Source organism: Typopeltis vanoorti, chromosome 22 (genome assembly GCF_054136105.1).
Source record: "Typopeltis vanoorti isolate ZY-2024b chromosome 22, IOZ_Tvanoo_1.0, whole genome shotgun sequence".
Lineage (NCBI taxonomy): Eukaryota > Metazoa > Arthropoda > Arachnida > Uropygi > Thelyphonidae > Typopeltis > Typopeltis vanoorti.
This window is the reverse complement of record NC_143570.1, coordinates 13771569-13788434: the sequence shown is the minus strand read 5'-3', so window position 1 is coordinate 13788434 and position 16866 is coordinate 13771569. Positions and strand designations below refer to the sequence as shown.

Sequence of the window (16866 nt, the reverse complement as noted above, 5' to 3'; positions counted from 1 at the left end):
TGAATGTTATGTGTTTCTACCAGGATAGGCTACATGCTAAAGTCATCCTAGGAAAAGAAAATTGATCTTGATTGTAAAATTATCAGAAGTTGGGGAGGAGTGAAGCATGATCTTTCTTCCTAGTAATAAAACAAGATGGTGTTTTAATATCATTGAAATTCACTAGATTATTTTCAGCCCACTTAGAAAACGTGAGAAACAATCAGTTCGAAACAGCTGTCAGGCCAGCGAAACCTTATCAAAATGGACTAATAGGCACCTATGTTTTCTAAGTGGTCTGCACTAAGGCAACTCATGAATGCCGGTGAGTGTATTCCCATAAACCTCCCTTGCGATACTGAATTTGTATGTATAGGTATTTTCATGGGAGATGCTCCACTGAACTGGCTGCTACTATTTCTCCACTTTCTTCTAATCAAGTAAAAATATAAGTGAATGGCTGGCAATATCCAGATGCAATTGCTCCAAACTTATCAAACTACTTCTCAGCTTTTATCATTTAATCTACCTCTGTTTTTTGGAACAACAATCCCCATTCAATTTTTCCATATGAATATCTCTAGTCTTCAAAAAAAAAAAAAGCTTGCCCATACACAGCACTGCTGAATTACAGGTTTTGTGACCTCCCATGTGGAAGTGATATAAAAATAATAATAAATTTCCAATTTCCACACATGAAATGTAATTACCAACATTTCACTATAGTCACTACAGCATCATAAAATACATAAAATCTTAAAGACTGAAAAATAAACATTGTAGAAATAAAATACAGTCTGAGGCTTTATTATGCTTTTTTTTTTTGTTCTTCTCACATTGTTTGGTTGTTTTGTTCAATATATTTTTGCTCAGATATATATACTAGGTATTCCAAATCTTTGGTAACCTGGATAAACCCTGCTACCTATAAAAAATCTCCTCTATTACGTAAGAGCTCTTCTAACCAATTTATGTCATTCTCATATTTCAAAATAGTGGAAAGCAATAGCCTAACCATGAAAAGGAAGAGCAGAACTTCTGGAAGTTACCTCATATACACTGCCCAGTCAAAATTTTGTCACCATTGTCATAATCCATAGGCACCCTTTTGCTGCAAGAACAAATGGCATGGACTCTGTTAAACCTCTGAATGTTTCAGGAGGTATGCACTTCACCATTGTCAAGGTTGTTTCTCAGAGAGCTGCAATTGCTGGGGGGGGGGGATTAAAATAACATCTCTCTCTCAATCTAAGTAATCTCAGAGATGTTCTATGGTATTCAAATCCACCAAATTCATGCATGTCATGGTAACACATGAAGCTACTGTCATAATTCACAAGCCACCCCTGGCAACAAAGTACAACACATTATCTTGCTAAAACACACTTCTGCTCTAAATATTTTTTTTAGCATTAGTACAATCCATACGTATTATGGAAAAATCCACCATAACACTATCACTACTTGCCTGTTTCTGCTGGATTAGGGACCAATTACTTTCCTTTCACTTGGCATAGCTGGAAATTAGATTTATCCAAAAAACAGCAACTTTTTTCCCATCTTGACTAGTCTAATGACGTATTTGAGATGTAAACTCTAGATATGGGTGTAGATAATTAGGCATTAGCATATGTACCTCATCTGGGTGGCTACTGTATGGCATAAAAATCAGCAATCAAAAGACCAAGACAGTGAAAATAGGTAGAAAACATCAACTGCATCCTGAATGGAGAACTTATGTAACACATTTCAGATATTTAGGCACAATTTTTAGTGAAGATTGCAAAGTAAATTGGCAAATTGACAACATAAGTAGACCGAATAGAGATAAGATTTACACTTTGTAACAAATAGTTGAGAACTCATGGATATATTACAAGCATCTGTATTTAAGTTTTGTAGGAAAAGCATACAAGGTCCTCAGAGGAAAGCTTTTCAAAAACACCACAATTATATGGGGTAAATGTAACATTATAGAGTAATGCATAGTCTATATACATAATCTACCAATAATTGTCCAGACACCCCTGTTATTTCAAGTTATTGAAATAACAGGGGTGTCTGGACAATTATTGGTAGATTATGTATATAGACTATGCATTACTCTATAATGTTACATTTACCCCATATAACTGTGGTGTTTTTGAAAAGCTTTCCTCTGAGGACCTTGTATGCTTTTCCTACAAAACTTAAATACAGATGCTTGTAATATATCCATGAGTTCTCAACTATTTGTTACAAAGTGTAAATGTAACAAATCTGGAACACCTACTATCTGGGTGTTCCAGATTTGTTAATAATCTGGAACACCCAGATAGTAGGAAGCAGCATTTCATCGTAGCAGTTGAATACAGGTGATATGGCAACACAATGTGAACTCAGTGACTTCAACAGAGGTGTCATCGTAGGCTGTCACGTTGGTGGCATGTCCATACATATCATTGCCGCTGAACTGGAACATCCAGAATCAACTGTTAGCGATATGGTCAACAAATGGAAACATTCTGGCATCACTAGTGCCAAAAAACACCCAGGGCGGCCACCAAAAATGACTGACAGGGACAAGAGGGTGTTAAAACGGGTGGTGGCACGCAAAAACAGGCTACAATCAGCACAGACTATCCATGATGAGTTCCAGAGTGTCAGAATCACCATGATGAACACTAAACTGTACAAAAATAACTCCATTTACTGGGTTTCCACAGAAGAGCAGTGCCACAAAAGCTGAACATCATAACAACAAACAAAGCAGTTAGTATGGCCTGGTGCAAAGAGCATGTGAATTGGACAATTGACCTGTGAAAAACGGTACTCTGGAACAATCAATGTTCACCTGTTTCCAGTCTGATAGCAGGGTGTGGGTGTGGAAGCAGCCTAGTGTGGTTATTGTACCCTAGTGTATTGTACCCACAGTAAAGTTTGGTGGGAAGAGTAATGGTGTGGGATGTATTCAGCTAATTTGGAGTGGGACCACTGGTTGTTGTCCATGGTTCCATAAAGGCAACTCAATACCTTGATATTCTGGAAAATCAGATGCTTCCTACACTGTGGAGTTTTTATGGAACGGACCCATGTTACTATCAAGACGATAATGCACCATGCCACAAAGTTGCAGCTGTTATGGGATGGTATAAAGAAATAGGTGCTAAATGATTGTCCTGGCCTGTGCAGAGTCCTGACCTGCACAGGCCAGGGCAGTCGGACCTGGACCTCAACAACATCGAACATCTGTGGGACGAACTGGAGCAACGATTGAGATCCAGAGGAGTATGTCCTCGACATACTGTCTGGAGTTTTCCACCTGATGTCTGCCGCAGATTGGTGGAAAGCTCCCTTAAAGGATGCAGGTGGTGATCAAAGCCAAAGATGGACATACCTGATATTAGGGTTTGCCTGCTGGTTTCAACTGTAAATTGCTAAAGTGTCTGGATAATTATTGGTAGATAGTGTATGTTCTAAATAGTTCTATATTTAAGTTCTAAATCAGCAGTTAAGAAATGAAGGAAATATAGGAAGATGGTTTAATGTAAAATCAGGGGTCAGACAAGGATGCATATTATCTCCACTGTTATTCATGACCTATATGGATCACATTAGGAAAGAAAATGGTATTAAACGATATTAAAATGGTATTAAAATCAGATATCAAACTTAGCTCTTTACTCAGTGCAGATGATGTTTACTCCTAAACCCATCCAATGCAAGTCTCCCGGGTGCTCTAACTAAACTGCATAACAGCTGTAATAAGTTTGGTACAAAAATCAGTAATAAAAAGAAAACTATGAAAATAGTCAGGAAGATTGAAAACTTGAGCTGCATTATCTTTGGAGAACCTATAGAAAACAAATAAAATATTTCAACTATTTAGGCACAGTTTTTAGTGAAGATGGCGAGCTAAATTTGGAAAAGACATAAAAATAAAGATCAAGTACTAGATCGACATAATAGGCATGACTGAAACAAAGATGACAAAAACAGGTCAGATCTTTCTAAGCAACAAATACAAAATGTTATATTCAGGCAATGACAATAATGGAAAAGAGGAGGTAGCTATAGTATTCAACACTAAATGAGGATAATTTTCTTGAATGACAGACAATATCAAGTAGAATGATATGGGCAAATATCAAGTAGAATGACGTGGGTAACTATCAGAATGAGGGAACGGGACAACGAGACTTAGAAGAAATGGAGGATTTTTTTGAGGCATTAGAGAGGGCAGCTGGCACACAATGAAAAAGGAAAAGTTGGTCATTGTTGGAGATCTAAAAAGAAAAGCAGGAAATGATTACCAGACATAGATTTATTTGGGGAAAATTTGGAGAAAAGCGCAAAACTAATAATGGTAAATGCCTGAGTATTTCTGTTCAGCACATGGATTAGTTATTACTAAGACCATGCTCCAACATAAAAAAAGTGCACAAATTCACTAGGAGAGAAGATGCAAGAAACAAGAAAAGTCTCATTGACTATGTTTCATTGAAAAAGTCTCAAAAAAAGCAGATACACTACCACTCAGCCTGGTTAGCCGAGTGGTTAGTGTATCCACTCTCCAGCCAAAAGGCTGCGGGTTCGAATCCTGCCATAAGCATGGATGTTTGCGAATGTCTGTGAAAATACTAGTGGTGGTCGGTGGTAGATGGCATTGGTGTACATGATGAAGGTAGTTGCGGTTGGTGGAGTGGTAAAGATGGAGCGTAGTAGAGTAAGTGCCCTCCCTCGATGAGTCTTTGGACTCCTTGGAGATGTTACATAATAATAATATGTAATAATAATAATGTTATAGTTGATAGCAATGTTTTCTCACTGGTTCAAAGCAAACTTTCAAAAAGTTTCAAAGCAAACTGAAACAAGGTGTTTTTGCTTCAGAAATGCATCTTTTATACAAGTTTCTAAATGAGCCAAATCGTCTAAAGTTGAACGATGTCTACAGAAACCACACTGTGTATCGAAGAAAAGATCGTTGCTTTTTAAATACCAGAAAAGTCTGTCATTAACCATTTTCTCTAGTAGCTTACAAAGACAGCTAGTCAGAGCAATGAGTCGATATTTATTTGCTTGTGTTGGATCTTCTCCTGGTTTTGGGATAGTAATGACAATTGACTTATGCCTAGAATTTAGAAACTTCCTCTGCAAGTATTCTATTGTATAATAAGAGAAGGAGATCTATAGAAGATGATGGTAGATGTTTTATCATTTCGTAATGGATGTCATCAGGCCCTACTGCACCAGGGTGAGATAGTAGGAGAGCTCTTTTTAGTTCCTCCTAAACAAATGTCTGATTGTATGGCTCAAGAATGTTGGTAGAAAAATTTACCTTTGTTTCTCTTGCTGCTCTTTTAGTATTAAAAATTCAGAAGGATATGAAGCTGCTGCTGAGATTCTGGCAAAAATTTCTCCCAGTGTCTGCAACAGCTTTGGGATCAGCAATAACGTTTCCATTATGGTCTAAGGTAGACAAATAATGTGTACTCTATCTGCCTTTCATTTTCTGAATTTTATCCCATACAATTTTTGGACTGGTCATTTCATTGATGTAGTAATTGGATCCATGATTGTTTTTGACTCTGATGTCTCACATAACGTGCTTTGGCTTGAGCACACTTGAAAGCTATTAAGTTTGATGTGGTGGGGGTATCTACAAAATATACCCCATGCTCTGTGTTGATCTTTTTTTGGCTGTCTAACATTCTGGGTTCCACCAAAGCTTTGGATAGAATGGAAACTGAGATGATTTTTTCAGGCTGTTGCTGCCTGGACAATGCACTCTGTTATATACTTTACCGCTTCATTGATAGGTGTCTGATTGACGGTATCAGCATTAAATTTTGCAAGATGAGAAAAAATGTTCCAGTCACCTGGTCCATTTTCCATATAGGTGGGTGAATATGGTTCCTGTAAGGACATTGTGCAAAGAACAGGGAAGTGATTGCTTCCACATATGTTCTCTTCAACATCCCATGTGAGCAGTGGAAGAATGGAAGAGGAGCAGATTGTAAGATCAATTGCAGAATATGAATAGGTAGGCATATGGAAGAAAGTATTGGAGCTTATTATTTAAAAGGGAGAGGTTATTATTATCAAGGATGCTTTCAATGATTTTACCTCATCTATTAGTGTTGGCACTATCCCACAGAGTATTGTGACCATTAAAGTCACCCATCAAGAGTATGGGTTCAGGCAGTTGCAAGATAAGATTATCAAGATCAATTTCATTTAACTCAGCACTTGGTAGTAAATAAATTGAACATATTGTAATAAGAAATCCCATGGAGCTGAATCTCTACTGCTTACAGAGCAGTATTAAGTTGGACATGACGGAAAGGAATATGACTGCCCACTAGGATAGTAACTCTTCCATGAGCAGGACCACCTCCAGTTCTGTCCTGTACAACAGTGAAATTCTTAAACATAGGGTTCTCATTGGGTCTTAAGTACGTTTCCTGTAGACAGAAACAGAAAGGTTTATGTTTCTGCAACAAAATCTTGATTACATCGATATTCTGGCGAAATCCACGACAGTTCCATTGTAAAAATGTTTCTATTGTTTTAGTTTTATAGCAATGTCTGGTTTTTGGGAGGTTAAGGGCTTATCTTTGTCAGATTTATATTTATCAATTGGTTTGGGGAAGTATGGACAGCCAGTATTCATCTCTTCCTCTGGTAGAGTATTCGTTCAATACATCTGATACGTTAGGGTCAGTTGATAAGTTTAGTTTACTTTCAGTGGGTACTGAAGTATCCATTTTTTTCTGTGGGAGTGTCTGGTGGTTTATTTTTGAGTGATATTCTTGCCATAATTTTTTTGACAAGTGGGTTTTCATCTGGTGGGACCATTTTTGAAGTTGTCTCTGGAGCAAGGCCATAGGTCATGTGATTGATGCGCTCAACAGAGAAGCACTCTTCAAGACAATTGGAGGAATGCCATCAAGACCAGGGGACTTTTCGGTGTCTATTTTGGATAGGCTTATTCTGATCAAGCCTAATCTTCTTGAATGGCTAACCACATCAAGTAGAGTGATGTGAGCAAATATCAGAATGGGGAACTGGACAATGAGACTTACTTGTGGCTACTATGGTCCCACAAAAGGTTCTACTAAGGTAAAAGTGTAGGAATTTTTTGAGGATTTAGAGAAAGCAACTGACAATGAAAAATGAAAAGTTGGTCCTTGTTGGGGATCTAAATAGCAGAGTAGAAAATGACATACAAAAATATTTTGGAAAAGAGCAAAGCTAATAATAATGGCAAATACCTGTTAGATTTCTGCTCAGGATATGGAGTGGTTATTACTAACATCATGTTCCAAAATAAAAATGTGCACAAATTCACATGAAGAGAAGAGGCAAGGCATAAGAAAAATCTCATTGACTATGTTATTGTTGATAGCGATGTTTTCTCCCTGGTGCAGGACACTAGAGTGTAGAGAATATTCAATATTCAGTGGCAAACCTTGAAGAAAACATTGATTTATTCAGCCAGAGAGGAATGGTGAGGTTGTCTGCAAAGATAGAAAAATCAGAACTCCATGGTGGACACGGGAAGTTAAAGAGGCAGTGAAAGAAAAGAAGAAAGCATATCAAAAGTTCTTATCAAATAAGTCAGCTTGTACTGTTATAGAATACAGAGACAAATGTAAGAAAGCTGAACACCATGTAAAACTAGCTAAACAAAAGTCATGGGAAGACTTTGGTAAGAACATAGAAAATAAATATCAAGAAGGTGGCAAAATATTCTGGAGGTTGTTGAAGAAGCTTAGAAATGGAGGAAAGAGTCCTGTTATAAAGGAGTTAGAGATGATAAAGGTGACATGAAAACGAGAGAAAAAGATATCCTCGAAGTATGGAGTAATTACTTCGAAAAATTGCTAAATGAAACAAACAGTGATAGCACAGTGGTAAAAAACACTCAAAAGGCATACAGTCAGGAATACATATCCATACTTGAAGTAGAAAAAGCCATCAAAGGCTTGAAATGTGGAAAGGAGCTGGAGTAGAGGATATTCGACCAGAAATGCTCAAGTATGGAGGCATAAAAGTCTTACAGTGGCTGCACTGCATAGTTCAGAAGGCCTGGACAGAAGGACCAATTCCAGATGATTGAATTAGAGTTCTCAGAGTACTCATTTATAAAAAGGGAAATAAAACTGAATCTGAGAATTACAGCGGTGTTTCTCAACTGAGTGTTCCTAGTAAGTTTTATGCAAGTATACGAGGGTTGTTTGAAAAGTTTGGTAAATTTCCAATAGATGCCGACATAATTCATTCATTCATACCAGTGTCGGCACGTATCATCTTTTTCATGATCCCTGACACAAAATTTTAGCCATGTGCAATGCGTAGTTCTCATTTGACAAACATTTAAAAAGACTGTGTTTGCATTTTTCATAAAAAAGGAGAAAAACAAGTTTCATGCAGTGATAAAACACTTATTTGAAGAAGTGGATGGCACAAATCAAAGCCGAGTAAGATGCAGTTCATGGGGACTCTGCACTAGCATTAAAGACTATTTAGTTTTGGATAAATGAGTTTAATCATGGTGGTAAGTCCATCGAAGATGAAGTGCACTCTGGACACACAACCGAGTTCACTATGAAGGAAATGACTGACAAAATCCATGGTATCATTATGGAAGATCACCGAGTGAAAATGCATGAGATTGCTGAGATTGAAGGCATATAACAGGTGTATAATATCCTGCACGAAAAATTGCACATGAAAAAGTTGTATACATGATGGATGCTGAGAATGTTGACTATCGATCAAAACGCATGCGAAAAAACATTTCAACACAGTGTTTGGCAATGTTTAATTGCAATTCGCAAGATTTTTTGCATCGATTCATGACTGTACACGAAACTTGGATCCACCACTTCACACCTGATTCCAAGCAGCAGTCAAAACAGTGGGCAATGCCTGGTGAAAGAGCACCAAAAAAAGCGAAGACCGTTTTGTCAGCTGGGAAGGTGATGGGAACTGTTCTTTGGGATTCCCAAGGAATTATCATGATAGACTATTTGGAAAAGAGTAAGACAATAACATGTGTCTATTATGCATCATTGTTGGACCGTTTAAAAGAAGCACTGAAGAAAATCGACCAAGATTGGCACAAAAAAAAGTGCTCTTTCATCAAAACAATGCACTATCCCACACACCAGCCGTCGCAATGGCAAAACTGCACAAATTGAGATTAAAATTGGTTCCACATTCACTGTATTCTCCAGCCTTGGCTTCTTGTTCCCACACTTAAAAATTTGGATTGGCAGGAAAAAATTTTCTTCGAATGAAGATGTCATCAAGGCTATAAATGACTATTTTGCACAATTTGACAAATCCTACTTTTCAGATGGGATGAAAAAATTGAAAACTCACTGGATCAAATGTGTAGATCTCGATGGAGACTATGTCGAGAAATAAGGGTGATTATTTCCAAAAAAATGTGTTTAACTTATTTTTTTTACAAAACTTTTCAAACAACCCTTGTACTTGAGAAACAGTTGAGAAGGATTGTGGAAGTGAAGCTTGATTCAGGTCAAAAAGAGACTGCCAGGATCGGATTTTTACTTTACGACAAAATAGTTGAGAAATCATGGGAATATAGCAAAGATCTGTATTTAAGTTTTGTAGATTTGGAAAAGGCTTATGACAAGGTGCCAAGAGAGAAGCTATTCAAAACACTACAGTTGTATGGTGTCAGTGGGACATTATATCAAGCAATAGTTAGTCTTTATTTGAGTTGTAAGTTAGCAGTTAGAATTGAAGGAAGTACAGGAAGATGGTTTAATGTTAAATCTGGTGTCAGACAAGGAAAAACATTATCCCTTCTCTTATTCATTATCTATATGGATCACATTATGAAGGAAAGTGGTATAAACCCTGCAACAGGCCATGACATCTATAGACGTCCAGCTAAATCTGGATACGATTCTGTAACACCCATTGAATAACATGGATAAGAAGTGCAATTTGGTCTCACTATTTCGGCTGGTAGGGAGGTGAAACCTGTTATCAAAATTAGAGATGCTAATTTCAACTCTTTGCTTTATGTGGATGATGTTATACTTCTAAATAAATCTGCTACAAGTCTGTAAGATTCCTGATTAAATTGAATAACTGTTGTAATAGATATGGTATGAAAGTCAGCAATAACAAGACAAAAACAATGAAAATAGGCAGAAGCATTGAAAATATCAACTGCATTGTGAATCGAGAACCTATAGAACGAGTAAAACATTTTGGCTACTTAGGCACAATTTTTAATGAAGATGGTAAATTAAATATGGAAATGGAAAACAGAATCAAGAAAGCAAGGTAGGAAGTACTGAATAAATTTATATGGAATAAGAGAGAAATTAGTTGAAACACTAAATTAGCTGTATACAAGACAATGTTTCAAACCATTGTGTAGATTTAATATGATATTGTTATTGATGTCATCTGTTCATGCCCCTAATCTTTCTCAGGACTCTCATATCTGCGGTCTCTAGTTTTTGGTGAAGTGTTTTATTTCTAACCCAGCTCTCAAATCCATAAGTTAAAATATACAAGACAATGTTTCAAACCAATTTTAACTTATGGATTTGAGAGCTGGGTTAGAAATAAAACACTTCACCAAAAACTAGAGACCGCAGATGTGGGGTTGTTGACCAAGTGAGTCATACATATTTTCTATGCAGCACTTGTACTTTGATTTTTCAGATAACTGTTTACACTGCTCGATTTCTGCACTAGAATTTCTCTTTTGTAGTCTATGTACCATGTTTCGTTATGGTACATGGACTACACTTTGTCATTTTTCTTCCAGTTGTTTGTGAAGTTATCGACCTTGTTTGAACTGGTAAAGTAAAGTCAGGCCAAGCTCATATACGTGATTGCGGAGAACTGACTTTGAGGATGTTCACAGCCACCATTAGTTTCGAAGCACTTGCCAGAATGTCACAGGTTACTTTCACCAGTCGTGGGAAAGTCATCTCATCCCTTTTTTTTTTTGTTTGTAGGTCCAAAGCGGCAGCATCTGGTGATACCAGATTTTTCCATTAGCTTAGTGATGTCTTCCTTTAGTGTACTGTAGCTTTCAGTGTGGAAGATGAGGGTAATGGCATTATATTTTTTGCTTTCATCCTTGAACGAGCTGTGTGCCATTAATGAGATGAGAGTACAGAGCTGGCTGGTATTGGTGGTAGATGATTTTTTATCTAAGCACTGATTGTGGATCAGTTCTAGCTTGGCTTCGATTAATTTCAATTTGATTTTGTGGGAGAATGTTTCGTCAATAGTAGCTAGGCACTGCTCCAAGCTTTCAATGTGTTTTTCTAATTTCAGGAACAATTTCACTGAAGGGAGACACAATGTGCAGAAGAAAAACTGGTTCACAAGAAGTTTGTATGCCGATTCATTGATTTTTATGCACTGGACATACAACCATTGGTCACAAACTGCACAGAAGGCCTTTTTTTTTGGTGTCTGTGACATCTAGTCTGCAGCTGTGAGATGATGCATTGTTGGTTTTATTGGTGATGGACAGCTGTGCTGCACTGTTTATGCCCAGTAAAGCTTTGTTATCACTGGGCTTTACTGCTGCCATCTTTGCTTTTTTTGCGCTAAGCATTAGTGGGTATTTGCACGTGGCCAATATTATATGAATAAAAAAACTAGTATGAGTACTTAATGATTTCTCCATGGTATTAATCCTTTTCAGAATTGCTGCTGCAGTTTCACTTGATTAAATTTTAGTAGGAATCACTTTTAAATGATAAAAACAAAGAGCATGCATTTACATTGACTTATTCCAAAATGTACCTATTGCCCAGCATATTTGCATTGTATTTGTACTGTATTTGAATTTGCATTGTATTTGTACTGTATTTGAATCTGCATTGTATTTTATACAATTACATAATAAACTTGAATTTTTCAATATTAGCGACAAACTTTATAGAACTAAATTGCTACAAACAAAGCTTATAATCCTATCTTTACAAAGCAAAAAAAAAATAATATTACTAAAACAAATGTTCAAAATGGCTACCTCATTCTAGGCAACTTATCAAAGCATGGAATTACTGACTGCTCTGATTGCTTCAATGATGTTCATCAATTGTGTGAGGATTATTTTTATACACCTTACCTTTCAGGTAACTGAATAAGAAGAAATCTGGAAGTGACAAATCTGGTGACCTTGAAGGCCAAAGTCTTTTAGAAATCAATCTGTTGCCAAAAAACTCTTGAAAAAATTGCATTATTTCATTTGATCTATAGTGAGTGGCACTGTCCTGCTGAAAACAGCAATCATATTCCTCAACTTCAAGGAGAATCACGAACTGAGTGATGTCTTTGTACAATGCACTGTTCAATGCCGTCTCAAAGATAATGGTTCAACAATGCAACAGAATGATACTGCACATCTCACTCCAATTTTCAGAGAATGCAAACGCATTTCATGGAAAACAAGGATTTTTCTGATGACCAAATTCTGCTTTTTTAGCTATTGACATATCCACTTAAGTGGAAACATGCTTCCTCACTGAAAAAAACATTTTCCAGCTTGTGAACTCCATTTTCTTCAACAAATGATCAAAACCACCTACGGTACATACATGCTTGTACTTACCTTGGCTTCAATTCCTGAGTGAACTGAGTGAACACAGTACGGACAAAGCTTTAAATGTTTGGTGGTACTGCCATGTGATATCTGTCTGTACAGAGAGTTTTTTTAAGACTCTCTGAAGGTGAATGTTGCAATACGACATGTACCACAAGCCTCAGTCAAAATAGAAGATCTTCCATGCTGCTGTTTGCCCACAGCTGATCCAGTTTCCCCGAAAGCATTTGATTAATCTGGTAATTGTTGAATTTTGAGGAACAACAGAGTTGGGATACTTCTCACAAAACTCCTCCACAACATTTGCATAAGAATAACAGGCAAAATAACATTCCAGAATAACTCGTTGCTCTTGGGAAAGTAACATTTCACTTTCCTCATAAACAAAACTACACAACAGATGCCCAATACCCGACCTGCAGCAGATAGCCTACATAAAGTGACCAAGATTTCCAGGGTGCCATTTATAGGCAAAACAAATAATTAGAATTGAAACATTTTAATGCAGCTCAACTTCAACTTTGATGTGCACAACTTTTGGTTTCATGAGGCAACTTACGTTTCCAAAGATGCATTGCTCTAGATCAGTGGTTTTTAAACTTTTCGAAGTCACGAAACACTCATGATTATAAGAAAATTTTGGGGAACACCAAAAGCATTAGGGTCATAAAACTAACAATAAAAATGTGCATGGACTTGCCTTTTATAAAAATGAAACTTATTTTAATGCGATACTTGAGCTTGTCAGCTTTTTCAGATTTCAGCAACATCAGATGTAATATGTGATATAGTTACCCTCATCTCTTTGTCTATATTAGTAAGTCTTTCACGCTTTTTAGTTTTTATATTGGTTAATATTGAGAAACCGAACTCACACAATATGATGTTGAAAACCAATAAAATTTTCAGTGCCCTTGTGGAGAGAGCTGGGTATTCGGTTTGGACAAAAATCTAAAATTTCTCAAGAGTTATTTCAGAGAATTTCATTTTTAGAGTATGATTCTGTTGACAACATAACTAATTGTTCTTCTTGTAATGAAAATTCACCACTCGATGTATCAACTGTGCCAAATGGATTTCATATCCAGTCATAATTGTGTGTATTTAAGGAAGGAAAGTAACTTGAAATCTTTTCTTCCAATATTGTTAAATATTCTGTTATAACGAGAAATAATTCCCTCGACATTTTTATTTTGGAGAGAAGGAAACATATCTACAGTATTTTTTTTTTTTTTTTTTTTTATGATATGCGGTTTTTCCAAAGAGATACTTTTTTCTGAAAAGCTGACAATTTGTCAGTGGATGTCAAAATATTTTCATTTTTCCCTTGGATACTTGTATTAACACTATTTAAGTAATTAAAAATATCGGCTAAATATGCCATTTTAGCACACCAAATATCATTTTCAAGACATTTTACAAAAGCATCTGTACCTTCGTTTTGAAAAAAGGCCAATAATTCATTCTTAAGTTCTAAATTTTGGAATGGCACTTTACCACTGGATAACCATCTTATTTCAGTGTGCAAAAACAAAATTCGTACTTGGCTTCATAGATATGCAAAGTTTTTTTTTTAAAAAAGGCATGCTTTTAAAAGTCTAAAAGTCTTGACTTGATTACACTCAGAACTGTGTCATGTGACATCTTTCACCGGCGGAACACTTGTAACCAGTTTGCGGAACAAGTGTTCCAGGGATCACTGGTTAAGAACCACTGCTCTAGATATATTCAAGTATGGTACAATTCTAATGTAAATTAACTAACATTCTTAACATAAATAGTCTTTAAACTTCAACTTTAATCTAACAGACATTTTCTTAAGTAATGAAATTTCAATGTGCTAGTAATATCACATATCAAAAAATTATTAAAAATATTGTGATCATGTATCACCTTATGAAATTAAAAATGTGTATACTCAATAGTAAATAAAGCTACTAACCTCTTTCTCTTTTCTTTTAGCTTCTTCCGCATCTTCTTCTTCTTCTTCCTTCCCTTGAACCACATCCTGTACATCAAAATTAAAACTAATTCCAGTATTCAGTCCAAGCTCTTTATCCATGACATTTGCATTTCTATGTCAACTTCTTCTGAAACTGAAAATTAAATGAAATCACTACAACAGCTTGCCAAACAAAGCTATCCTACCAAAAATAAGGTTATGCAACAAGCATATAAACAAGGCATCTCTATTGACAGAAAAATAAATAACATTTTGTCCTGCTTTTGGCTCCAATAACTGCTTTGATGTGTTACAGAAGACTTTCTGCTAATTTCTGGTACTCGCCTATCATTTGTGATAAGTAGGGTACTACCAAATTTAAAGGATGAGTGACTCTTTTGAAGTCATCTTTTTGGCTAACTTCAAAAGTCACTCTTTTAAAGCATAGGTTTAGTTCCTCTTGCATCTGTTCCACTGGGTTGACGTCACTGCAATGTTCTGGTTTATTCTTTTCAAACTGCAAGCTTACAAACATTGCACTGTGACACAGAATATTATCATGATGGAAGTTGTAAGGAACAGTACCATAAAACTGCCACAGTATAAGTTAGGCACAGTTCTCCAGAACATCAATATTATTATTATTCAGGCCTCCATGGAGACAAAAGACTCATCGTGGGAGGTCCTTTCCTAAGAACATAGTCTGTCAAGACTCATCGAGGGGAGGTCCCCCTCCCCCCAAGAAACACAAAGTCTATCATACCACTCCTTAAACTCATTGACCGCTCTCGTCACCACTCCATCAGGCAATGCATTCCACGGTTCAACCACCCTCCATGCAAAGAAACCACTCCTCATCCTCTTGCTCACAGTTTCCTTTCGTAACTTCCAGGGATGGCCTCTTGTCATCACTCCCTCCCGCTGTTCAACCAAGCGAAAGAACTCCCCAGTATCAACCCTGTAACCACCTCTCAACAGTTTAAAAGTCTCAATCATATCACCTCTCCTTCTTCTATCCACCAAACTCTGCAGTCCACATTCCCTCAGCCGATCCTCATAACCAAAATTGTACAGTCCTGAAACCATCTTTGTCATCCGTCTCTGTACCCTTTTCACAGTTAATTTATCCCCTTCAAATCCTGGGGACCAAATCTGAAAACAATAGTTTAAGTGTGGTCTGATCAGAGATTTATACAACGGAATGATAACCCTTTTATCTCTGCAGGTCAGTGTCCTTCTCATAATTGCAGCAATCCTCTCAATATGTCCCCTAAATTTCAGGTTTCTATCAATCATCAACCCAGATCTCGTCTCCCCTACTTCCTCCAGTATAACTCCTCCCATAGAGTATGCAGCATCCCATCGATGTTTCCCAAACCTCAAGACCTTACATTTTGCTGCATTAAACTGACACCCCCATTCATTTGCCCATATATCTAGCTTATTCAAATCCTCTTGCAGGGCTACCACATCTGCACTATTACTAATAATGCTTCGCATCATCCACAAACAACTGAATATCCCCTTGCAATCCACTGGCAATGTCATTGATATAAAGGTTAAACAATATAGGTCCTAGTACTGAGCCCTGTGGGACCCCACTTCTAACCCTCTGCCTCCTTGAAACTGCTCCACCATACACAACTCTCTGATCCTATCAGACAGCCAATCCTGAATCCAGTTGACCAATCTGACATTCAGACCCATGTGCTGCAAGCAACTTAAATATGAGCTTATCATGTGGCACCCTGTCAAATGCCTTCGCTAAATCTAAGAAAATTGCAGTATATGCCTTTCCCTCATCTAATGTTCTTGTAACTTTATTATAAAAGGCTAGCATATTGCTAAAACAAGAACGCCCTTTCACAAATCCATGTTGACTCTCACAGATAACATTACCCTCATCTGCCCAATGCTGTATACGATCCCTCACTACTTTCTCCAAGATCTTAACAACTACTGATGACACACAAACTGGCCTATAATTAGACACTTCCAGTCTGTTACCACCCTTATGCAATGGCACTATCTTACCTTCCTTCCATTCCCTGGGCACCTTTCCCGCAGCCAAACTTTCATTGAAAAGGCAGGTTAAAGGCACTGTCAGTTCCCTAGCACATTCTCTCAAAACTCGTGGTGAAATACCATCCAGTCCCAAAGCTTTACTGACATCCAGAGTACTCAGTATCCGAAACACACTCTCCTCCTGTACCTCTAAACCTCGAACCTGCCCTATCCCTCTAGCATTAAAACTGACTCCTCTGGGATGAAATACTAGAATAAAGTGTTCATTGAACAATTCCACTATGTCCTCTGCATCAGTCACTCTATTCCCATTTTTATCCCA

The 16866-nt window shown here is 37.1% G+C and overlaps 1 protein-coding gene across 4 annotated transcripts in view; it reads right to left on the bottom strand.

The window, feature by feature from the left end:
• Positions 1 to 16866, bottom strand: part of asl (chromosome segregation ATPase asterless) — a 385090-nt gene that overhangs the window by 346216 nt on the left and 22008 nt on the right. For 3 of the 4 annotated variants that reach the window (XM_090412113.1, XM_090412114.1, XM_090412117.1), the window contains exon 2: positions 14520 to 14673. In XM_090412113.1, the coding sequence (XP_090268239.1) occupies positions 14520 to 14639 (120 nt within the window). In that variant the 5' untranslated portion in view covers positions 14640 to 14673. Of the gene's footprint in view, positions 1 to 14519; positions 14674 to 16866 lie in introns of those variants that run through there. The other variant, XM_090412116.1, reaches the window with a different exon arrangement.